The 25,682-nt window shown below is 41.7% G+C and overlaps 1 protein-coding gene across 5 annotated transcripts in view; it reads left to right on the top strand.

The window, feature by feature from the left end:
• The window catches only part of DCLK1 (doublecortin like kinase 1), a 203,352-nt gene that overhangs the window by 119,666 nt on the left and 58,004 nt on the right, over positions 1-25,682 (top strand). For 3 of the 5 annotated variants that reach the window (XM_083437123.1, XM_083437122.1, XM_083437124.1), the window contains exons 5-6: positions 802-918; positions 8,904-8,998. In XM_083437123.1, coding sequence (XP_083293249.1) covers positions 802-918; positions 8,904-8,998 — 212 coding nt within the window. Of the gene's footprint in view, positions 1-801; positions 919-7,633; positions 8,044-8,903; positions 8,999-19,185; positions 23,870-25,682 lie in introns of those variants that run through there. The other 2 variants (XM_083437126.1, XM_083437125.1) reach the window with 2 other exon arrangements.

Here is a 25,682-nt window from a genome sequence, read left to right as displayed (position 1 = left end):
TCTTCATGAGCATAAATCACTCCATGAATGAGCAAAGCCAACAGGTATAGTGTCAGCCCATCCAGTTGTTATGGTAATGGCCCAGTGCCGACTATATAAGTGATGAAGGCATGTCAGCTCATCTGTCTGGGGTCTTGTGCTGTGTGTGTCGGGGTCAGTCTTGTGAAGAGAGTGAGTCTGTCTGTGTTCCATCTTGAATTGCCAGAACAACAGAGATACTTTGTACTTGCATGTTTATATCTGCAAAAGTCTACAAGTTGGATGTAACAATATCAGGAACTGTTTTATTGAGCCTTATCTTCTGCAGCAGTAAACTGTTTTGGACCTTAAGCTGCCTCTGTGTAGTGACTGGAACTGGACACAACTTCCACTGCATGGGTATCTCACCTCAGATTCCCAACATTATCTAGGTATGACAGACATTTAGTATCATCCACTGACACAAGATTACAATGCAGAGTGTTGGCGATGGGGGAGTATATTTTAAAAGCAAGCTGCATCATGATATGATGTACAAGTAGTCACTGTTTAACATGGGTAGCCATCTTGTTGCCCTCCAGTAGTTGCTGGATTACAACTCCTATCAGACCCAGCCAATATAACCAGTGTTCAGGAATGAAGGGAGTTGGAGTTCATGAACATGTGGAGGTCATCCTGTTGTCTATTCTTGATTTAACAGTTAATTATCCACTGGAGACTAGGATACTTGTGTATATTTCTTTATGAAGGAATTTAAAGGCAAATAATCATGCATGTTCTGCCCACAATTTGCTAATTGAATGGTGTTTCTTTGTCTTTCAGAATGTCGGGTAGTGAAATCCACTTCCTATACCAAAATAGCTTCAACACCACGTAGGAGCACTACCAAGAGTCCTGGTCCGTCTAGACGCAGCAAATCTCCAGCATCCACCAGCTCAGGTAAAGGAGTCTATGTAACTTTACATAAATACACTATTGAAGGCAAACTTTCAAGGGCCTGCTTAGCATAGTTGCTCCAGGCTTCATAAACTGTGGTTCATAAAGCTGGGAATTGGCAGTGCTCCTTCTCACCTTCATTTCTGGGTTGTATTAAACCACAGTTCCCTGTTACATCTGAAGTGGGGAACTCGGATTTAACTGCTATTAAAAACTGGAATAAAGTAACTTAAAATATCAGAATAAGCCTGTTAAAGATTTCATATCAGTGTTCATTTATATGTACTTTTTATTCAGTCGTAATAAATTATTTTGGTTATGTTGGTTTTACTTCTGAATTGTTTTTATATTGGTTGTTTGTATTTAACTGCATTTAACTAGAGTTCCCTGATTTGGACGTAACTGAGAACTCAGGTTTAATGCAAGACAGAAAGGAAGCACTTGGTCCTGATGCCCATTGCTGGCTATGTAGGCCATAAAACATCACTCAAACCAGGCCAGTGTCTCTATTTTTGTTAACATATGACTGGTTTTGGTGTGGGAAGGTAATTTCCTTGCATATTCAGAATATTACATAGTATAATATATTTTTGTTGCTGCTGTATGGACTGCCATTTCTGTTGTTGATTTCTGGGCTTGTTACAATTATTGTTGTTTACCTGTCAGTTTTATGCACTGACAGGATGCTGGACTAAATGGGCCACTAAAAGGTAAAGGTACCCCTGCCCGTACGGGCCAGTCTTGACAGACTCTAGGGTTGTGCGCTCATCTCACTCTATAGGCCAGGAGCCAGCGCTGTCCGCAGACACTTCCGGGTCACGTGGCCAGCGTGACAAGCTGCATCTGGCGAGCCAGCGCAGCACACGGAAACGCCGTTTACCACTAGCATGATCCAAAAAGCTTTTCTTATGTTCTTATAAATTTGATTATTGGCCATGCCAGTCTTAAAACTGTCTGTAACCATGAAAACAGAAATGAACAAAATATACATCTTCATAGAACTGGCACTCCTCACATTTAAGTTGTGATTATTCTTTTAAAAGCATACATTTATTTTCATGCCATCCTAAAACACATTTCTCAAAACACGGGTCTAGACAAAAACCTCTGTTTCCCCCGTTTTCTCCTGCTTGTGTTTATATATAGGTTGGGACAGTGAGTTAACTGTGCACCATTGCCTTAAGCTCAACTTCCCATTCAAACTCTTCCCTTAGCCTAGTATAAGCCTTCCTGCAGGTGGGGCACCATTGCCATTCGAAGAGAACAAGGGAGAGGTGCATGGTGAGCTCCGGCAGCTATTTTTCTATTTTTAAAAACAACAACACGGCACTAGGTAGAGCCAAATTCATTAGTCAAGGTTCAATAGGCTGCAGTTCCTTGGGAAGCTGAGTGATTTACTTGACTACAGTTTTGTTGCCAAATGGTCTACAAATCACAAAGCTTTCCACACCTTCCTTGTATATTTGAATAGGCTGGGATATAGTCCCCTGACACTTGATACAATACTTGTAGCTGTCCTAGAGATTTCAAAATTAATTTTCACCACTGCTGTTTTTGGACATTTTCACGTCAGTCAAAACTGAACCATGTCAAAATTTGTACTGTGTCTTGAGGACATAATTAATTGGGTGATATATAAATACCATAAATAAATGGTGTACTCTTCTCTCCCTTCCGGCTCTGGACTAGAGACCATTTTTAATGGTATAAAGAGGGAGGGGATGTATGAAAGAAATTCTGTGCAAAGCAACTGCTTTGTGTGATAGCTCCATGGTAAGGCCAGAACCAAATGGATTTATTTTTAAATAGTATCCTGCATTGTCTCAAAAGTTGTTGTTGTTTAGTCGTTCAGTCGTGTCCGACTCTTCGTGACCCCATGGACCAGAGCACGCCAGGCACTCCTGTCTTCCACTGCCACCCACCTGTCTTAAAAGTAATCACTGTGAAATATTTATTACAGTATATAACAACATATAGCCATTAGTTTATATGATTGCAAGGTGCGAGTTGTCATGGAATACCTTGAACTGATTGCAATAGTTTTCATATTTTTAATGTGGGTGGATGATTAAATTTAAGTATGGCTAAGTGTATAGCTTTGACCAAACTGTGGGAGGCAGTGGAAGACAGGAGTGCCTAGCATGCTCTGGTCCATGGGGTCATGAAGAGTCGGAGACGACTAAACAACTAAACAACAACAACAAGTGTATAGCATAGATTTTAAACAGGGTTATAAAACTACTATTAGTTTGCTCAGTTGATTTCCTTCTGCTGCAGTGGATTGGCTGATCTGTAAAACAGAATCTCCAGCTGTTTCTCCTGATAGTGGTTTGTTTCCACCAGTTTCCACATTCTGTCCTTGATCCCACAAAAAATCATCATGGCCAAGTCCCAGTGAAACCAATGACATAAACTAATCAATCCTGGTGCTTTTAATTGAATTTTGTCATGAGCTGTACCTGGACCCATATATTTTTTGCACCATGGTATTGTGCCTTTGGCGTTTCTGTGTGTGGCTCTGGCTCGCCAGAGCAGCGATGTCACGCTGGCCAAGTGACCCGGAAGTGTCTCCAGACAGCGCTGGCCCCCGGCCTCTTGAGTGAGATGGGCGCACAACCCTAGAGTCTGTCAAGACTGGCCTGTACACGCAGGGGTACCTTTACCTTTTTATTGTGCCTTTGCTAGTGAAGGGATTACCCCTCACTGAGTGGGATAAAGTTAAATAAAGTACAGATTTGTTTCCAGTTGTGCCTCAGCTTTAATTTATACCCAGAACTGGGAATAAGTTGCTTCAGGAACCCCAACATCAAGAATCCTCACTGCAGATTCATGATATATGCTACCACTCATAAAGAATCCCTGAATTCACACCTGATTTATACAGGGAATGATCAAGGCTGTATCTCCTCAGCATCAGTCATGTTGCCCACTCCCATCTCTACTGAGGGAGTTTGTCAGATGCCTGTCCCCCAAGAAGAGACCGTTATTCAGTGGAAGAATGCATGCTTTGCAGTTCTAGGCATTATCTATCTGTGGCCTTTTAGAAGTGGCCAAGATGTTTTTAATGTATTCCCTATCCCCTTGGTTTAAAAGGGACGCAGGTGGCGCTGTGGGTAAAACCTCAGTGCCTAGGACTTGCCGATCGTATGGTCGGTGGTTCGAATCCCTGCGGCGGGGTGAGCTCCCATCGTTCGGTCCCAGCTCCTGCCCACCTAGCAGTTTGAAGCACCCCTAAGTGCAAGTAGATAAATAGTTACCGCTTTATAGCGGGAAGGTAAACGGCGTTCCGTGTGCTGCTCTGGTGCCGGTTCGCTGGAGCAGCTTCGTCACGCTGGCCACGTGACCCGGAAGTGTCTTCGGACAGCCCCAGCTCACGGCCTCTAGAGCGAGATGAGCACGCAACTCTAGAGTCGGACACGACTGGCCCGTACGGGCAGGGGTACCTTTACCTTTTTATCCCCTTGGTTTAAATGTACCTGTGCGGGTTTTGTTTGGTTAGTTTGTTGAAAGTCACTCTGGGTTAAAAGTGACAACAAATTTAATAAATAATAATATCCAGTTAAAAGGGTGACTTAGCAGGTGATGGTGAACACCTTTTCTAAGACTTCTGAGGGCAACTCCCAGTGACAGTAAACAATACTGCATTAGATGGGTATTTAGTCTGATCTGCGACAGAGGAAGCTTCCTGGCTGAGTCAGACCAGTGTGTCCATCGAGCTCATCATACATTCTCTACTTTGTACCAACCCCTGGCTATGGAGACATCTCAGGTTTCCCAATTTTTATATGGATCTGAGCCCAGATATTGGCTTTCTAAAATCAGGGGCACTTTACGGTTGGGGACCATTCAAACATTCATCCTCCACCATCACCTGTATTCTGAGATGGTACATTCCCATAACCTAGTGGTGGACCTTGGGGGGTCTCAGATTTCAATGGCACCCTGTGCAATGCCAAAGTTCAGAGCCCCCGCCCCACTTCTCACACTCCATTCTAAATCATAGTTGCGGCATCTCCTGTGGTGCCCCCGAGGCTCAGAGCACAGTGTGACCAAACCATTCACACACCTTTAAATCTGCCTATGCATAACCTGTCTGCCATGTTACAAAATCTGAATGTCTAGATTGGTCCTGATCAGCTCAGAACATAGGCTTAGCTGTGAGCTACACAAGCTGTCTTGTGGTTCTTTTGCTGTAACATCACACACAAAACAAAACATGTTGCAGAATACTCTTGGCATACATGGCTAGGTACAAGGATGTCGTCTGTGTCATTTAAGGTAATGGTTGTTGTGCAAAATAAAAAAAATCCTTCCAGTAGCACCTTAGAGACCAACTAAATTTGTTCTTGGTATGAGCTTTCGTGTGCATGCACACTTCTTCAGATACACTGAAATAGAAGTCACCAGACCCTTACATATAGTGAGAGGGTGGGGAGGGGTATTACTCAGAAGGGTGGTGGGAATGGGTGATTGGCTGATAGGTGTGGTAAACACTTGTTGTGCACTTCGCTTTCATTATTATACTTTTAAAAAAACAATTCTTGAATTATTATTATTTTGCTTAAACACATTTCACTTTATTCCCCTTAGCATCTTGGCCCCCACCTTTTGTCTCTATTGTGTCTGGCAACCCATTTTAGTAAATAAGCAACAACAACTGAACAGGCATGTTTTAGCAGAAGTACAAAATGTTCTCCCCTCTAACTAGCAGTTGTTAAAAAGCAATATAATTTTAGTACAATGTGCTGCCGCGGCTTTTTTCTAAGAAAACTGGCAGATTATCCTAGAAAATAAATATGTGCTTTTAAATATGTATTGTTGGGCCCTGCTGTGAAGGTTGAGGTGTCACTGTTTTAGAGCCATCGTTTCCAACTTAGTGTGTTGTGACATAAATGGTTACAACTTTAAATTAAAACCCTACAATACAAGGAAATTTAGTAAGTAGACTGTCATTTTCCCACATCCTCCATTTAGGTTGCTCTTTGGTCTGAAAATGTCAGAGACCCAGAATGAGCATAAATCAATACAAAGGATTTTATTTTGGCTTTAAGTATTTACTGTCATCCTCCGTGAGTAAGACTTCAACATAACTGGTAAGGCAAGCAAGACGGCTTTGTCTCCTGGCTAGTAACTACCTATCCCAAATAACTACACTGAGAAGTCAGTGTGGATATGTGGCCTCAGGTGCACCCCCAAGGCAGCCTTCATATCGTGCCATGCTGGCTTGGATTGTTGGGAGTTGTAGTCCATAACATCTAGGGACACCAGGCTGGGGAAAATGTACTACCAACAAATTCAGTTCCAACAAATGCCACTTTCTCTACACTTCTCTTTGCCTGCAGTTTGGAAACTGGAGTGGCAATCAGTATCTGACAGTGGAGGAGTCGGCGGGGTGTTTCGCCTGAAGGCTGACCATTGCTGATGCCTGTTTCCAACACACACACACACACACACACACACACACACACACCTTTTAATCCAAGTGAAATATCTGTGAAGGAAACTGAATGCAAAAACATTGTCAGAATGCAAAATCTGTGTGCATTTTGCACCTACAAACTACTATGGAACTACAAGGTTCTGTAGGATGCAGTGCTAAAATACTTCTAGAAAAAGACGTGTACTAGTTCTTAGTTGTCTCAGAGCACCACTGAGAGTGTTGGCATTACCTAATAAATATGGCTTTCCTTAGCTTACAGGTCCTTGAAAACTGGAGATGAGGGATTGGTCTCTGTGCTGGTTTTCCTGATGGAATGATAACCATAAAACTCATTTTCCAATACCTCTTCCCATTGGTTTTTTGTAAAGTGGTGATATCAGGCTGAGTGAGAAAGGAGGGGAATCCACCATATAATCCGTAGTATACTACATGGGTACCTTTAGTTCACCTAGCCCCAAACTGTTATTTGGTGGCACTCTCTGGGCACTAAGATGTTTCCCAGTCTTGCTATCTGAGAATATTTGAAATGATGGAGAAAGAACCTGTATGAATTGGTCTTATACTGTAACTGTCTTCAAAGGCATATTGTAGTCTCATTCAGGATCCTCAAAGGAGTGTTAGAGGTTTTCTATGTGTAACATGTATGTGTGGCACCAGATGAACTTAAAGAAAGAGAAATTATGTACAAGCCCAGGGTGTCTATAATCTTGGTAGTGATGTTTTGCTGGCTGGAATGCTTCTATCTTTCATCCTTTACTAGACTAGCCTGCCTCTTAAAAATCCACGTGTAGGTGTACTCCTCCACTCCATTTAATACCACTGATGAATGAGTGCTGATTCACAATCCTTTGTCCTTGGCATCCATTCACTCAAAATCCTGTTTTCATGCTTGTGAAAAACAAGAGACTTCCCAAAGCACAGGTTAAACCTTTCCTCATCATTCTAGCTGACATTGTCTGTTAACTACATGCCTTTCCCACACCACAGCCGATGCATGGGAAGAAATAGGCTTTCAAGGATGAGCGCTAACATATAGCAGAATTTGTAACCATTAGTTACCATGCCAATCCCTTTTCTTGTCTCAGCTGAAGAAATAATGTATCGCGCACTAGCATCTCGGGACCGGTGTTTATCACTCTGAATATATGGCAGATGGGGGCGGGAACGCCTTCTCCACACCACAAACCTCTAAAAATCCAGTTTTCTCTGATGGGTTTAGCAGTTGCGAGACTGCCAGTCAGCTGTGGCTTTACAAGAGTTATTGTCATTGTGATTTTCGCATGAGTCATTTAGTATATTGCCCCCAAAGGCACCTCATTATGATTCAGTGTGCAGCATGTAAGATGGTTAAGGCTTTGGGGCTTCGCCGATCAGAGTGGGGGCTGCAGTTGCTCAGCATTCTGAAGTCGCGGCATTGTGCTTAATTGACACCTTTGATGTAGCCCCTAAGACAGCACCTGCACCTCCCACTGCTGCTCGGAAGACGTCAGCCTTACGCAGAAAAGGCTTCGGCTTATGAATCCTGCATCTCATTCAGCTCTCACTGTGAGCAGCTTTGGCTATCCTTAACTAATCCCAGCGCTTCCCATTTCCGCTGCTGCTTGGGTGTAGTACAAAGGCAAACGTTTTCCTGCTTGGCATTATCTGATTAAACACTAAGTCTGTGTCCATGTTAGAACTCATAGAAGGTAAGTTAAATGCCTTATTACTATCCTGACATGTAAATATTAATACAAGGTGGAGAGTTCGGATGTCTGGTAGTTGTCGCTACCCACCCCCTTTCCTGTTGCTGATGAATATGGATTGTAACCTAGCAGTGGTGTGTCTGAGGAGACATTTTATTCCGTGCCATTTCTCTTTCTATCTATGTGATTTTTCACTACATCGTTGGCATCATTTGCTTAGGTGCTCTGTGCTGTGCCTTCTGTCTCTGCTCTTTGTTTTACAGCAGATTTTATGGAAATAGAAAAGGCTACTCGTAACAAGTGTTTCCACCGTTTAAAAGAGCCATTCATATTTAGAGGAGAGTAACTGAGGTGTATTGGGCAACATTGTTAGAAATGGCAGAACCCATAATGCTTGGGTCAAAGGTGCTATATAGACACTTTTGCAAGGTAGTGACCTATAAGTACCAACACTGTTTTGATATTGTCTATAATATAGCAGTGATCTTAAATTTCTAATAGATTAAGAAACATATATAAAGCAAGGAGTGGAAGAGATTTTATGCAGGCAGCAGCAGGGTGGGGAAAACATATGGCTCTGCATCTTTTTGCATGTACAAGCACTCCACAGTTGAGTACAATAATTTTAATTTCATCGGTGTTGAGGCCACACAATGAATACCAATTAGTTGATCACTCGTCTAAGCACAATGTAAGGCAGGCTAGTATTGAATCGTAATGTGGAGAGTGCTTGCTTGAGAGCTACTTTATTTAATGCTTATAATATAAGAAATAACTGGTTAATATGAATCATGTTTGTTGCACGTTGCATAGTTTTTTGTTCCAACGATGCACATATCTAATCTATTTGTTTGTCCTTCTAGTTAATGGAACTCCTGGTAGCCAGCTTTCTACTCCCCGCTCTGGGAAGTCTCCAAGCCCTTCTCCCACCAGCCCAGGAAGCCTGCGGAAACAGAGGGTAAGGAAACTTGCGGTTATTAAGAGTGTCCAAGAGAATACCTTGATACTAAATAGCTTAATCTGTTGCAGTGGTTTTCAAACTTTATTCATTTAGGGATCTGCTGAGAAATCCCTTGGGATAGGGAATTCCCCACCCCAACCCAATGCTTTGCTTGGCCTTCTGCTCTGCCCTATTTCCATATCCCATCCTCTGGAAAATTTCATTAATTGTCTCAGGACCTGATGTACTTGCTCATTTTGGAGCCTCCCATTTGTTCCCATTAATACTGTTCCCCCACCCTGCACTGATAAGCAGAAACAATTGTGTGCATTGAAACACTGGGTGCAATATTTTTGAGCATATGCTCTCACATATATGAATGTTTGCCTAGAACTCTGAGAGTATTGTTTCAATTTGTACAATTGTTCATGTGCATAGCATAACAGTAAGAAAAAACAGTATTGTGGGGGAAATGGAAGGAGCTGAAAGCTGGGGCAAGAGCTGTACATGTGTGGTTGTCTTTACAAGGTCTAGAAATCTAATCCAAAGTAATCGCAGATAACTAATGCATTGGTATCACAAACACACCCAAGACCTGGAACCTTAGAGAGAAAATTGGGGAGGTGAAATTTTGTAAGCATCCCAGGAACCCCTGCAGGTAGATAACAGATCCATGGGACATTGCAGAAAAACATGTTTCTGCAGTGTTCTGGCCAAATCTGTTGGGCCTCTCTGCTGTCCCACGTGAACTGAATTCAACCTGGAAAACACCCAACAGTTTCTTGTAGCTGAATTTTGCAGGGTAATGAAGGACAATCTGTCTTTTGGGCATTTGGCAGTCCATTACTTCTCCCCTGATAAGCTTAGAAGAAACTCCAGGGCTCTGGGATGACTGTTTGAAAACCACTGTTCTTACAGGTGTAGCATGCCTGGTCAAAATAGCTTGTCTACAGTTCTTGTTTAGAAGCTGTTGTATAAACTGGAACAACAGTTGAACTGAAACAACTGCCCTTCTTGGCATTTGTGAAAGAGCTCTCTCTAAGGAAATGTACTCCTTTTGTGATGTTACATTTTTAATGATATATTGCAAAGCGTTTCTCTGTTGAAAGAATAATGCCCTTTCCACCCTTCATTCAAAACAACTCTATGGTGCAAAAAGAGACAAAAGTATGTCCCCCTCAAGCCAAGAGTAGTGAAGAATAATGAAAGAACAATTTATCAATGCACAAAAAGTATTCGAAAAAAGACATCTGCACACTCTGGTTGCATTTGCACAACACACTAAACAATGGTTTAGCACACCATACCTGAAATGGAACAAGGCCAAGTGAGCCTTGGACTAACATGCTCTCCCCTTCCCTCACTTCCTTTCATCTGGTCAGGAGGAAAATTGGCAGCATCTCCCATAAACTTGGTCTGTCTTTGCATACAAGGGTGATATTCAGTGCTTGTTCTGCTCAGAGTAGATCCATTGATGTTCCTGGACACAACTAACTTGGGTTCATTAATTTCAAGGCATCTACTCTAAATAGGACTAAGCTGAATACTATCCTAAATCACTGATTCTTCTCAGATTCAAAATTAGCCATCCTCAAACCACAGGTTATGAAGCTGGCTTGTTTAACTTAACCATATGGAGTATAAACCACAATCTAACTTTCATACTCAATGAGAAGCCGAGTTCAAGAGAAACAGAAAGTTATTACTGTCAAAGCCAGTGGTTCCCAGTTGGGGGTCCGCTGAACGCACCCAGAGTGGCCTCATCCCTTGCCTGCCCCCAACTATTTTTTTGTCATTTTTGCATGGTAATAAACACAAATTTATGGTCTATCTTGTTTTTAGTATACCTAAAATCCTTTGCTTATTAGGAGCTACCCCACATTTTGTTCAAAAAAATTGCTTTGCAGAGGTAACTACCATAGAGTTATCAAAAATTTCAAAAGTAGGTGGTCCGTGGCTTGGCTTTTGAAAAATAGGGGGTCCTCAGCAATTAGCTAATTGGGAACCACTGGTCATAGCCTTTATCCTGGTCACAAAGAAGAGGGAGACCATTTGAGCCCAAGGCTTGCTTTTACTCATTCCCGTGTTCATCATGAGAACATCACCATTATTAGACTTTAGAAAAACCTATCTAGTCTCCTATGTCAATGTGCATAAACCATAAACATTCTGAAATCATTGTAGCAGTTATTTTCATGCTTGTAACATATTAGTACAAAACACCTTTGATTATATTGATTATTATAGGGCAGGTCAAAGTTGTGGGCATCTCAACGATTGATGCTAACTAGTTGGAAGAGTTATCTCCTTTACTTCTCTGAAACCTAAAAAAAAGTCTTCCTTAAGACAGCACACTCATGTCTCTCATTTCTGTTTACTAATATGGTTAGGCCCATCATTTCTCTGTGTTTTGGCTGAACTAATTTAATAATCCAGGGCATGGTCTTGAAGGCACATGATGTAGAAATCTTGCCAAAGCTAAGTAGGATTGGGTCTGGTCAATATCTAGATGGGACATCACTTGGCAATGCTGTGTGGGTCACCTTGAGCTCCCTAGACAAAAAAGTGAGAAATAAATATAATAAATAGCTTAGCTTACAGGTTGGTTGTGAGAGAATGATATAGCTATGATTAGTAACTACTGGAGAAGGCATCGGGGTTTAATCGGGCACCTGTTGAGGCCTGTTCATCCATAGGGGACCTCAGTTCCAGTCCTTCGAACCTCCTGAACGTGTTCCTTGTCTGTCTTCTTGCTGCCTACTTATTTATCAATGTTGAACAAATACGCTGGGGGAGGAATAAGGAGCAGCAGGAGGATATATCTTGTTTTTTCCCTCTGGGAAGTGATGTGAATTGGGCCAGAAGAAGAGGCAAATGAATGGAAGTGGTAGCTGTGGTAAGGATAAAGAAAATGTGCACCCTCAGATTAAAAAAACACCCCATTAAGAGCCTGATACCAGCACTCAACTACAGTATAGACTAGAGCAGGGGTCAGCAAACTTTTTCAGCAGGGGGCCGGTCCACTGTCCCTCAGACCTTTTGGAGGGACGGACTGGTGGGGATGAAGAAATTCCTATGCCCCACAAATAACCCAGAGGTGCATTTTAAATAAAAGCACACATTCTACTCATGTAAAAACACCAGGCAGGCCCCAAAAATAACCCAGAGGTGCATTTTAAATAAAAGGACACATTCTACTCATGTAAAAACATGTTGATTCCCAGACTGTCCGCAGGCCAGATTTAGAAGGCGATTGGGCTGGATCTGGCCCCCGGGCTTTAGTTTGCCTACCCATGGACTAGAGGCAAGTGGGATCATAGAATCATAGAACCGTAGAGTTGGAAAGGGACCAAGAGGGTCATCCAGTCCAACCCCTTGCCATAGGAGCCAACTCTTAGGGGCCGTGGGTCTGGGCCTGCACAAAGTTGATGAGCATTCCCATTCAAATGGTGTGTGCGCACTGTGTCACGTGATTGATTATGTGGGGCAGGGCTTACCTGGGCCCCACAATATTTTGACACCCCTGCCCTTTGCAATGCAGAATTTGTTAATTTTAACTATTGTTTAGGGAACATGGTTTCATGTTGGTTTGCTTCCCTATCAATAGTTAAGTCTAACCACAACTTGTCCACAATCAAACTTAATGCTAAACTGGTTGATTAAAAAACAGTTTAAGGACAGGCAAAAGGCAGTACGCAGCACATAGTTAAACAATTTTTCACCCCAAGAGGTAGTAATGGCCACCAACTTAGATAGATTTAAAGGAGGGTAAGATAGATTCATAGAGGATAATTCATGGAGGCTACTAGTCATAATGGCTATATCACCTTGAGTATCAAAGGCAATATGCCTCTGAATTAGCAACTGCCGGGAATCACAAAAGTGATGTGCTGTTGATCTCATGTCCTGCATGTAGACCTCCAAAAGGAGAACAAAATGTGAGAACAGAATGCTAGGCTAGATAAGCTTTTGGTTGGATCCAGCAAGCCGCCTCTTATGTTCTTATCTGCACCTCATTTGGATGCCAAGAGGAGGAGAGGAGAGGAGTGGAGCTGATGTCTGTGGCTGATTCACACATCACTAAGCCATTAGATCTGAATGAGGCCATAATCTTATAGACTTCAATGTTGGCAATCATAGTTTGTGGCTTTTCAGTCAGGGAACTGGCTTCAACTTATCTCCTAGACTCTAGCTTTTGATGAAGTACTTAATAAATTTACCATGATTTTGAGGTGAATGATACAGTTAGTATAATAATTATGTTGTTCCTTTTAGACCTGCCTCTTCAACATGTTTATATTTGATGCACTCCTTCCTTCAAAGAAGATGGAAGGTGCTGTCACTCTAAAATTAAAGACAATTACTGATTAATTAGCTATTCGTGAACGGGAGGGGTAAATCTCTTTGCAGTATCTTTGGACCAGCTCATAAATGGAAGCACCCTTTTATCTCTTTCTTCTCTGTACAGTCTGGGGAGCGTAAAGAAACATCAGAGTGAATCAGAGAGAATGAATCAGAATGAGTTCAATAAAGTACCATTATAAAAGCAGAAATGACTTCAACTAACTTTTTGTTCTTTCCCCCATCTGCTCACATAAACATTTTGTGATAGTGTGGGGTTTTTTTAACCGCCTTCCTTAAATTTGAACTGGCCTTTTTGGCTTCAGGACATGGATGGTGGAACTCTTTGATACATTTGGCGGCTGGGCAGATAGGTGGAGATACATCTGAAACTTCTTGTCATAAACATTTATCCTTTCTATCTCCCTTTCTATATTCCTTTCAGTCCCAAAGAGCATGATCTCGTAGTCCTCATTCAATACTGAAACTAAACCTAAGTATGAGTAGCTGAACTTAACACAAAGTTATACACTTTTAAACTTTTCTTTCTTCACGCCTTCTGCCCCCCCCCCCTTTTGTGTTGAATTTTAGGTGGCATGGTATTCAGAGCAGGATCTTGTCTTTTTGTTCTTACTTTGTAAAGTACTTTCATCATTAATGGCATAATTATTGTTAGAATGAATAAAGCCTGCTTATATCCTCACAGATCTATAGTTCTTTTCACTTTTTGTGGTGGAAATGAGGTGCCGGTAGTTATATATTGACAAAAATGTCATGGGTGCAAATACAAAATGGCTGCCATGGGCAGCAAAAAAAAAAAAAAGAGGTGACCAGTGAGTACCATCCATAACCAAAACAAAAGCACCTACATCCCCACACTGGTTTTATTCCTATAAATAATATCCATATCTGATTGGCCTAAGGAAAGGATAACTAGTTAAATTTTAGAGAACTCTCTCTTTTCCTATGAACTTCCAGAAGGGCTGCTTGATATAATTCAGGCACATTGATTTGCCCTTTTATTGCATGAGACTCTCAGCCTAATTTCACATGAGCGGCAAGGAGGAGGAAATGGGGAAAGGTGGTATCAGAAAGAGTGACAGAAAAGTGGGTGCCTGCCAACTTTTGGCTCTGGCCTTGTCCAGAGCTGGCTGACTACACCTGGGGGAATGTGGTCCTTGACAGAATAAAGTATCCCCACCCTGTTTTACTGGATGGATCTCTTTTATTGATGTGACCTCCAGGCACCTAATAAAATGCTGTTAACAATAGAGATCTTTAGATAAGTGCACATCAATGATGCACCTATTTTAAACCATTTAATGTAGGCAATAGTACCAGAGCAGATACAAACTTGGCACACGTTTCTATCTCTCTTCAAATGACAATTCAGTGTGCATCAATATAGTTTAAGGAGATCGCTCCCAGTGCATCTGATCTCTGGTGTCCAAACATTGATCTTGAACAGAGCTTGTGTTAATGCAGGTTGTATGTATGTCAGCTCTGTTCAGAAGGCATGGTCAGTGTGAAGGGCTGGGGCTTGTAAGTGCAATTCCACTCTCCCTGCCGCCCACTGATGTTATACTGTTGTCATCTGAACACAGCTTTTGTTTTTCTGATGAAGCACTGGGTGTGGTGGTATTGGATTGAGCCCTTGGTACTTTGTGTGTGTGGCTAATATGACTGTATTGTAACGATGAATAAAATACAACTCAATGTATGAGGCATTAGCAACAATTTGAAATTATTTTTTAAAGATTTGTAATATTCCATGGTCAGCATACTTGCCTTCCATTCTTTTTTCATTCTGTTTCATTCTGTCATCCTTTATTAAGCATTACAGTAAAATTCTTTAGGCATGAGATTTGCTCTAGAAGAGTGCAGGGCAATAAAAACACCAGTGTCAGTGAAGTTAACTCTTCATTCAAGAAACCAAAACAGTGCAGGCCTTGTGATCACAGCAGTTCTTCCCAGTATGCCTTGTCCCAACGAGGCAGTTGCAAGGACTGAAGGTCCTTGCCTTCCCACAGGTCTCTAAGGCTCCTCCCCTGGGTCCTTCCCCAGCAGCCTAATCATTGCTCTTCATTTCTCTGTGTGTTTAGGGAGACTGGGGGGAGGGGAACAGGTCGCAGCAGGAGGGGGACGCTCCCCGGTTTCTTCAACAGCCTGCCTCATCATTGCCTCCTGCCTCCCCTCCTCTCCAGCATCCTCTTCTGCCTCTGAGCCTAGACTGTTCTCTGTCCCAGCCTCTTCCCGCTCACGAAGCCCTGCTGCCTTTTTAGCTTCCTCCTCCCTGTCTGCTCCCTCATCTCCCTCTGACCTAGGGTTCAGGAAGTGCTTGCTGGTAAATGAAGTTTGCAGTGATTTGTGGGTGAGGCACTTGACATCGTGGGGTCACTTGACCTCATCACCATGGCAGCAAGCCACAGCAGTTCAGCTTCTTCCTGTACTACAAGGTAACATGAGAAGTTCATGTGGTGGCTTATTGGTGCTGATGTCTGGAAGAGCTGTGGTGAGGACAACTCCTGCTTGGTCTGGGCTTGCATTATGTTAATTCAGTGAATCAGGAAGGAGATGGCTCCAGCACAACTAGATTTAAGAATCTATTCTAAGTATATTATGAACTGGTGGTTGGACCAGCTTCAAGAGGGATCTGGGGCCTATATATAGCTTGGATGTCCATGAATTCCTCCAATTTCAGATGACCCTGAGTACAGATGGACTGCAGATAACAATGGAGTACTGTTACTGTGTTGTGCAGCCTCCATTATCATCTCCTCTGTTGTTGTCTAAATTCCACTCCAAAGCTCAGTCTTAAAATAAATTAAGTTTACTTGCACCTGCTGTGTAGAGAAACAATCCCTTCCAGATAAGTTATTTGTGTGGTATCAACTTATGGCACAGAAGTTACATGGTTTGAAGTGTGGGGCAGTGTAACAGGGTGCCAAGTTATTTATTAAGATAAATTTACAGACTGCTTAATCAGGGGAAATGCTGAGTGGGACGCGGGTGGCACTATGGGATGCAGGTAGCGCTGTGGGTTAAACCACAGAGCCTAGGACTTGCCAATCAGAAGGTCAGCAGTTCGAATCCCCGTGACGGGGTGAGCTCCTGTTGCTCGGTCCCTGCTCCTGCCAACCTAGCAATTCAAAAGCACGTCAAAGTGCAAGTAGATAAATAGGTACCGCTCCGGCGGGAAGGTAAACGGCGTTTCCATGCGCTGCTCTGGTCCGCCAGAAGAGGCTTAGTTATGCTGGCCACATGACCCGGAAGCTGTACGCTGGCTCCCTCGGCCAATAAAGCGAGATGAGCGCCGCAATCCCAGAGTCAGCCATGACTGGACCTAATGGTCAGGGGTCCCTTTACCTTTACCTTTATACATAATATGGCTCTCCGATAAGTTGCTATGTGAGCGTGAACATTAGATGCTCCCACACTATAACATAAAGTTCTCTGAGCGGCTTACATTAAATAATAAATGAATAAAGTTAGGCTCACAAAGCCAAACAGCAGAAAGGCTGAGGAAGTTATAAAAGAGATTCCTGAGGAAAATTTTCAGCTGTTACACCAAAATATTTCCCCCTTCCAGTATTTGTTGCCTGAACAGTCAAAACGAAATAAGTCTTTGGGACATGGGGAAGAATATGACAAGATGACAAGATTACAGGACTTGTCCACACCCCCCTGGGATTTATTACCTTAGCTCTTTCCTCTGGTTGTCTAAAGCTTTCTTCATGTTGATGTCATGAGGCTGCACCTTCAGCTTGTTTCATGATTTGGCCTTTTATTCTCCGTTATCTTGTATGGAGTTTCTTTTGTCCTCTATTTCCCCTTCCCATATCTGCTTCTTTAATCGCCTGTGGCAGTTTGCAGTAGAATTTTATGGATGATAGTTTTAAAACATTGTCTGGAGAGTTGGTGCAGGCTAAAAAAATTAAGATATCAAATGATGAAAGGGTGTGAGAGGAAAATAGGAAAGAAAGTGAAAGAAGATAAGCACAGACCTTTTCCTTGGTAAGTTGTTAGTCATTCCTTTATATATCTCCCAGGGATAGCCAATGTGGTGCTCTCTCAGAGGCAGAAGGGGGGCAGAAGGACCATGGCCCTGGGCACACAGTTTTGAGGGGGCACAACAAGGTGCCCCCCACAGGCTCCCTTATTGAGGCCAGAGCTGCAGGGAGGTACACTGTGTTCAGCCCAGATCTTTGGGGCTGGGGTGGCGGCAGCTCCTTCCTTTCATGGCCATTGAAGGGACGCCCACATGCCAGCCAAGTTGAAGGGGGAAGGGGAGGGTGTCACACGCACTAGGGAATTGTGGAAGCCACTTGCTCGCCATTGGCCCAGCACCACCAGACTGTGGGTCCGGACCTGGAGGCGGAAGCTGCGGAGAGGAGGAGCTGCAGTAACATCATTACCGTGCCTCTCCTCCCCTGGGCTCTGGTGCATGAGTGATCTGCTGAGGCAGCTTCCTCGGTGATGGCCCAGCCCTGCCTGCCTGCCCAGTCTACCAGGGCAGCACAAAACTTGCCCCATCCTGGGCACCAGCAAACTGTGTTATGCCACTGTGCTCTCCAGTTGTTGTTGAACTCCAAATCCCATCAACCCCAGACACCATTGCTAGTAGGCAGGATTGATGGGAATTACAGCCCAGCAACATATTGGCTACCCCTGTATATAACCTCATTGATGAAGTCAGAATCAGTTTTATACCATTTTATATTTGTTGCTGTTTGTGATAATTCCATGTGTGCTTGTTTATTGTAAGACTGGCAATGTCCCCTAACAGGCCACCAGTGGAAACAGGGTGTTTGACTTGGTGAGCCCTTACTCTAAGGGAGCCTTTTCCAACCTGGTGTTGTTGGACTGCAACTCCCATCATTCTGGCTGGGGCTGTTGTCCAACAACTGGAGGACACCAGGTTGGCAAGAGTTGGTCTAACGCTTCCTCATGTGTCCTTCTACAGTATTGTACCTGTTGTGTTATGTTTTGTCTCATCCTTTTCCTGTGGAGTCTTCCTTTGTGCCCATTCCAATGCCACTGGCGCATTGCCTTTTATCACACTCTAACTCTAGTGTTGTTCAATCTACAATGTTGCATGGGAGGCATGGCAAGTCATATTAACACTGTATTATCTCCATCTCCACTAAACAAACGCCTCCATGTAATTCACCTTGAAACAAAGCTGCTATCATTCTATCCCTTTCTTCTTCCTGAACATCCTCTCTTTATTTTTCTGTACTGTATATCTGTGAGACATGTGTTGTGCTGTGTAGATTGAACGAGGCCATCTATTATACTCCCACATCTCTGGCATTTGTAGATTATTTGATCAGTCAGAGGATCCTAGCAGTAGGAGTAGAAAACGAATGGAGATAGTCTTAACACGCACACAGGGTTACTTATACACATGCTCTGTTTCTCTTTGCTCATATGAACTGGTTGCTTGGCAACCGTCAGTAAAAGCACAGCTATTCCCCGCCCCCCTTATGCTGCCATTCTACCAAACTGCTTCCGTTCTCTCACATACTGCGAGATGAAACAAACAATAGGAATGTAAAGGCATTCATTATGGCATTATCAGGATTCTTAGCATACTGTCATGCTTTAAAGAAACCATCACTATGTAGATGTCAAAATTATCAAAGGGTAAAATGTCAGAATATAAATTATCTCATATATATATTACTGCTGTAGTTTGTTTTTAAGCCTGTTTTAAATCACAGGAATGCTGAATTTTATTTATTTATATTTATTTATTTATTTCGGTCTTCCTCTCTGGCGCTAGTTTAAAAAATTAAGAAGTAAAGTTGCAGTGCAGCAAATCAAGCACAGTAAACAAATCTATACTGCACTTCATCTTACAGGACCTGTATCGCCCTCTCTCTTCGGATGATTTGGATTCAGTAGGAGACTCTGTGTAAAAAAAACCCCAGAAAATGGAACAGTGCATAATGGTTTGTGATTGGGTGAAGGTTTAACACTTTCCTGAGAATGTAGTTAGCTGCTAACCGACATTAGTGAATTGCACAAAAGCGTTTTGCGTATTTTAATATTAAAACACCGGCGTTTGTCCCTATATACATATATAATATATTAACTTTAATGGTGTTATGTGCTTGTGCGACTTGATTTCTGTACAAGGGCTCTTAGGCTAGGTGATAACAAATTGTGTAAACATTTTGAGATGAAACTTGGATAGGGTAAATATAATGTCCAAAGGTGCTATTGTTTTCCAAAACACTCACCATGATGGAGAGCAGAAGGGATACGTATGCAAGGGGCAGACTGAGCATCTTCTCGCTGCTACATACATCTTCCTTCCTCACTGAAAAGTTTCTCCTGAGGGTGAAGAAACCCTCAGTAAATAAATGCCTATGATGTGGGTAAGAGGGTTGCTGGAGGAGAGGATATCAGTAGAAGAACTTTTACGCACATCCTTTCCACTCACAGTAGCACTGGATACGAGCCCCTATCTTTACTACTGCTCAAAACTTTGTTTCCAATTTTTACTGGAAAAGGAGCCCTTGCCTGTAGAGCTGTCGGCAACTGGTAGAAATTGTTATGAAAATCAAGTGCAGTCCAGATGCACTTTGCTCATACTGCTTGTCCTTTTTGAGCTCTTTTCGTAGCTCTGTAAGAAATCCGCCCTCATTATAAAAAAATGTGTGCTGTATAAACCGATGAAGTTGACAAATTCTGAAGAAGAAGAAAGAGTTGTCATAGCTTGGAACATACACTTGTTGAATCCTGTGCAAGGGAGCCCTGTTAAATTCCTTTCATTTCCTTGCCCTGCTCCAAACCCCTGACCCCATTTCACACCATTCCAGGGGTGTCCATTGACCCTCAGGAGTGGCATTTTGGGGACCCAAACAGAGTTCCACTCAATCTTCTTATAAATCCACCCTTGAGATTAAGCAGCTTATAATATCATTTACACTACACAAACACTTTTGCAAATTTAGGTTTTTCACTAGGAAATGTGTTTTTTGTTTTTGCTTTGGACTTTTTGCCTGTTTGTTAGGTGTAAATATAGGAACATGTTTTGCAGGCTTAAGACACTTAACAAAAGTGAGCACAGAGCTTTCCCCCCCTCAGTTAAAAATAGAAATCTTTATGGTGATTGAAGTATTTGGGTCTAATCAGCCATTTCTCATTTTCCTTTTTATGGGGACTTGTTAAAAAAATGAATATGCTGAACTCAGAGCAGCGAAATTATGTATGTGTGAATGTATGTATGTGTTAAACTAATTATGATGATGGGCATGATCCAGTGGGATGTTTTTTCTATGTAAGCCTCATTGATTAGAATGGGAGAAGTACAAGCTTTCCTTTGTGCTTGTGTGTTATCTCTCTTTTAGTAGGGGATCCTGAAATTTCTTAGGAGAAATTTATTCTGGATTGGTCCTTAAGCAGATATTTACAACACCGTTTATGCTCTACTGCCTTGTTTTGAGAGCAAGAACTCAGTGCTTTTATTGCAAATCATTATGGTCTTGCAACACTGATTGCTTGCTTTTAATTTAATGATTGTTACTTCTAGATACTGTAGCTTACACATTCGGTAACTTTTTTAATGAGGCATCTACCGTTAACATTTCACATAATAATTTATGATTTAATGTTGGCTTTTGAATTCCTACAGAAACATAGTCAGCATCACCTTACCAATCACTGGGCACCATAAGGAAATGTGTTAGTACTACACACAGGAAGGCAAGCTCAGGTTTTAAGGGCCATGCTTCTGTCTTTTCATTTAAATATCTTAAGTGGTTTTTTATTCAAACATGCAACAAAAATGACCAGACAATGCTGATGTATGGTATTATGGGTTGTGTACACCAAAGTTGTTCCATCAGTGCGAGCTCTTAGAATTGTGCAGTGGAATTTCTCTTCCCTCTTCTCCCCGTAGCTCCCTCGCAAATCTTTTCTGGCGGTCCCCCCCCCCCCCGGTGCAGATTGGGGGCTCATGGAGAGGGGGAGGGGAAGTTCCATTGAGCAAGTGGAAGTTTTTGCATTAGTGCAACAACTTCAGTGGTTAAAACCCTGTGAGTTGTGTTTTAGTATGTCACAATGCAAAGGACAGTACAACACTATCACATGTTAAGTATGTGATTAAGGGGAAAAGATGTACTACAGGTGCTTTCTTTGTGCTATTGGAGTCATTCCACCCTGAAAACCTGGGATACATATTGATATTTACAGAGGGGGTTTTATTAGAGTCTGTTCAGTTCAAAAGAAACCTATAATGTCAGCTACTTTCCAAACCATTAGATATTGTACCTGAAACAGGCAGAGGGAATAAGATCAGCTGGGTATGTTTCCTTTTCAAGTTACATTCTAGTACTTTAATTCATAGGAGATCAGAATAGGTTCCTAATGTGTCGGCACCACTTATCTAGAAGGAAGGAAATGTAATGACATAAGTCTGGGGGTTTCTTTTCGGGGGTTGGGTGTTTGAAATATTTCAATATTGTTTCTCCTATTACTGTAAAATATTGCCACAAGCCTTATATTGCATAGCTTTGTTTGGGCTGTGGAGGCAGATACATGTTCTTAAACTTATTAGACAGTGCGTACCATACCAGGTTTTCCTATATGAGCTCTTCTAAGGGATGTGACAGGCCTTACCTTACAAGTTTCACACAACATTGTAATTTGAGTATTGTTCATGGGAGATTCTATTCACTTGTAAAATGAAAGTTCCTCAGTGCCTGGAAAGTATTACCATTTAACTGTAGTCCTGTAAGTCCAGTTTTCTGTGGGTAGAAATTCCAAAATGCAAATGCAGAAACAATTGTATTATTTGCCTCAAGATGTGGGGCACAGTTTTTACCAAGATCATGGCTGAGGAGGGAAGGCTGTCCTGTCCTCATGCTGCAGCTCCAGTGACCAGAATCTGGTAGTTTGTTTTACAAAACCACAAGATTGTTAAGTGTGTTAATGTAACATGCTGACAATTAATTAAGCTGGATATTTCACAGGCACTGGAGGTTTGTTTTGCTAGTTTTCCCAAAGTTTCCTCCATCTCTCAGTTTAGGTTTTATGGGGAACAGGGAGTTCAAACATTAAAGTTAAGTCAAATTATTTTTGAAAGCCTTTACTCCTTTTTTATTATTATTTTTAAAAAATCTGTGTTTAAAATGAATAGTTAAAATAGATGGTAGGCTTTTGGCTTTGGGAAATAAATAGCTGAAGGTCTATTGTTCCATTCCTGCATGTGGAAAGAAGCTTTGAACTGCCAGGCAACTGTTTTTCCTTGTTTAAGTTAATCATCCAAGGGCTTGTATGTATGAGAGAACATTGGAGCCGCATCCAGAGATCCCCTTCCACCAACGGATGAGCAAGTAGCAATACTAAGGCAGCAGTGTTCACATTGTAATTAAAATCACATTCTACATAATTGAATTATAGATCTGTGAGCTTATATTCCACATCACAATGTCAAAAGTTGCATCTCAAAGTTTAAATTACTTCAACCCTCTGTTATTGGTATGGTATGGCATATACAGTTGTAAACCAAATACAGAGATGAATGGAAATATAAATAAGCCTTGTATATATGTGTGCATGTAATACTGAATCTTAATGATGACTCCCAGTTTACAATACAAAGCCTGTACTTTCCAGAGACCTTTGTCACTTGTAGATCCAGCCTCATGTGAGAAAAAGTGGGTGCACGACGCTGGTGTTTTCTGTGGTATGGTTCACATGCCAAATATGCCAGATTTATGTAGAGTAATCAAAGCAGGTATCTGACTACATGGAGAAAGATTAGTCTGAACCATGCATTGCACATAATGAACCTTATGATCTAAGCTATACTTTCCCCCCAGCTGCTGAAATTGAGGAGTTGGTTGCCAGTTTATCATGTGTACAGCTGGTTCATGATTTCTTTTTTTCAGTGTAGTTGCATACCTATGTGTATGATCATGTGGAAGGCTTTACTAATGAGAACTAGCCCTTTGTGATCCAGGATTGTATTCTTTCTTTCTGCACATGCACACACACACACAGTGTGCATGTGCATATTTGTATGCCTTTTGGTGTATGTATTTGTGCATTTTTGTTTGCATTTGTTTAAATAATCGCTGTGCAGCAAGGTATGGACAAGCAAGTACTGAACCAATTTTGTACTCATCTCATCTGGTGTGTTGTGATATTATATAGGGATAATTGTTCTTTACCTTGTATAATAATCTCTATTTGGTTTATATTGTCCAATGAAAGAAAACTGCTGTATTGTAAATGCTAGTTGATGAAATAAGTTTACAATTTTATACTATTTTCTTGGAAATACTTTTCTGGTTTCGTTTGTTTTTCCTCTGTTTTCTCCAAAGTAACTGATAATCAGCAAAACCAGTGAAACGTTTTTAAAGTAGCTGCAGCAGAAAATAGTTTTCATTTTCTAATAAATCAAGTAAACTGCCTTCATTTTGTACCATCAATGCAGTGCATTGTATGTGTGTTTTTGTATTTGACCTTGCCATACAGATTGCCTTTGCTGGATTTTAACTTGTAAGTCATGTAATAAATAAATGGGAAAATCTATTCTAAATATTCAGTGAGCTTCTTTTGAAAATGGGGAAACCAGACAAAGAATCTCTGCTATAACATACACATGGGGGGGGGGGGTTGTCACTGAACTGTGGGAACCATAGAGCTTAATGGGTTGGTCTAAACATAAATGCAGGCAGTGGCTTTTTAAAAATGTAAATTGTGGGTGCTGAGAGAAGCGAAAAATTCTAATGGATTACCTGGATAGTAAATTCACCAAGCCATAACTACATATTTTTTAGATGTGACAATGAATAGACTTGGAATGTATGGACTTGGAAGTATGAAATGAGAAATTGGTTTGGTATACACTTAAATGTTCTAGCCCTCTTATCAGCTTGCCTTTAGAAGCTCTCTTTTTATGTTAACTTTTACATGCTTGTTGAGTCTAAAAAGACTGAAATCTGAAAACAATCATTTCGTAGTGATGGGCAACATGCTTCTTCAGAATAACTTGAGTTGCAGGCACTTCCTAGTTTTTCCAGTGAAAACGTAGCAGCCGATCATCAACCCTTGCTAGTTAGAATTGTCTCTGCTTTGTGCAGACCAAGTTTGGTAATAGGATAGCAATTATTTCATGCTCATTCATGTACTGGGTTCTTTTGTCAAAATAAAACTGCGTTAGAGACTTTGCCTAGTTTTTAATTCAATATAAAATTCAGCCCCTCCACTTCTTCAGCTTCATTGCTCCCTAGTCTACATTTCCCTTGCCCATTCTGTCTCTCTTTAACAGTTTTCTTGTCCCCGTGCCTTCATGAAGTCTTTTCCCCCTGCCATCCTCAGTGGTATTCCACTGCTTTCACAAAAACACCACTGTTATTAGCATTCTGTTGATGATCCTTTTCATCCTGAGCATTTAGAATGTTCAAAGAAACTCAACCAATAGCTGCTGGGGCTCACTGACAATATATGAGAATAAAGTTTAGCTCATTAGTCATATGCATGCATCTTAAAATGTTGAAGAGGGAGGAAAAGAGATGTGAAACAGGAGTCTCATTATAATGATGATTTTTAACTTCAAAGAACACACAGGTTGGGATTGGCAAATCTAGCAATTTCAATTTCTCTCAGTTTCTCATCCCCCGCCCCCATCTTAAGTTCAGTTCTCCACATGCCCACATCAGTCTGCATTTTATAGTAACAACCAAGTCATAAGGACTCATTAGCATTTTAGGGTGAATTTCTGCTAATATGCATATTTTCGTATGTTAGTTTGCCTAATATACATACTTTTGCAAAGCAATTTTGCCTAATTATAACAATAATTTTATTGTTTATACCTTGCCCATCTGGCTGGGTTTCCACAGTCACTCTAGGCAGCTTACATTACATTTTAAAACATAACAAAATGCCAAACATTAAGAACTTCCCAATACAGGACAGCCCTCAGATGTCTTCTATAGTTGTTTAGTTCTTTATCTCCCTGAAAACTGATGGGAGGGCATTCCACAGGGAGGACACCACTACTGAGAAGGTCCTCTGCTTAGTTCCCTGTAACTTCACTTCCCGCAGTGAGGGAACTGCCAGAAGACCCTCAGAGGAGGACCGCAGTGTCCGGGCTGAACAATGGGGGTGGAGACCCTCCTTCAGGGTTACTGGGCTGAGGCTGTTTAGGGCTTTAGAGGTCAGCACCAACACTTTGATAAGTTATTTCTAATAATAAATGCACATTACCCTGGTATATGCATTTTTGTACATACACTCTGGCTGGAGAAATTAGGTTGGTTCGCCTTTAAATCCAAACTGAATCAGTTTATCTCACCCAGCAGCATGGAGGCATAGGTGAGTTTTATCCCTCTTTTCCTGA

The sequence above is a fragment of the Podarcis tiliguerta genome (assembly GCF_965153285.1).
Source record: "Podarcis tiliguerta genome assembly, chromosome: 4".
NCBI lineage: Eukaryota > Metazoa > Chordata > Lepidosauria > Squamata > Lacertidae > Podarcis > Podarcis tiliguerta.
Note: the sequence above shows the minus strand (reverse complement) of the source record. Positions and strands in the feature narration are given on the sequence as shown.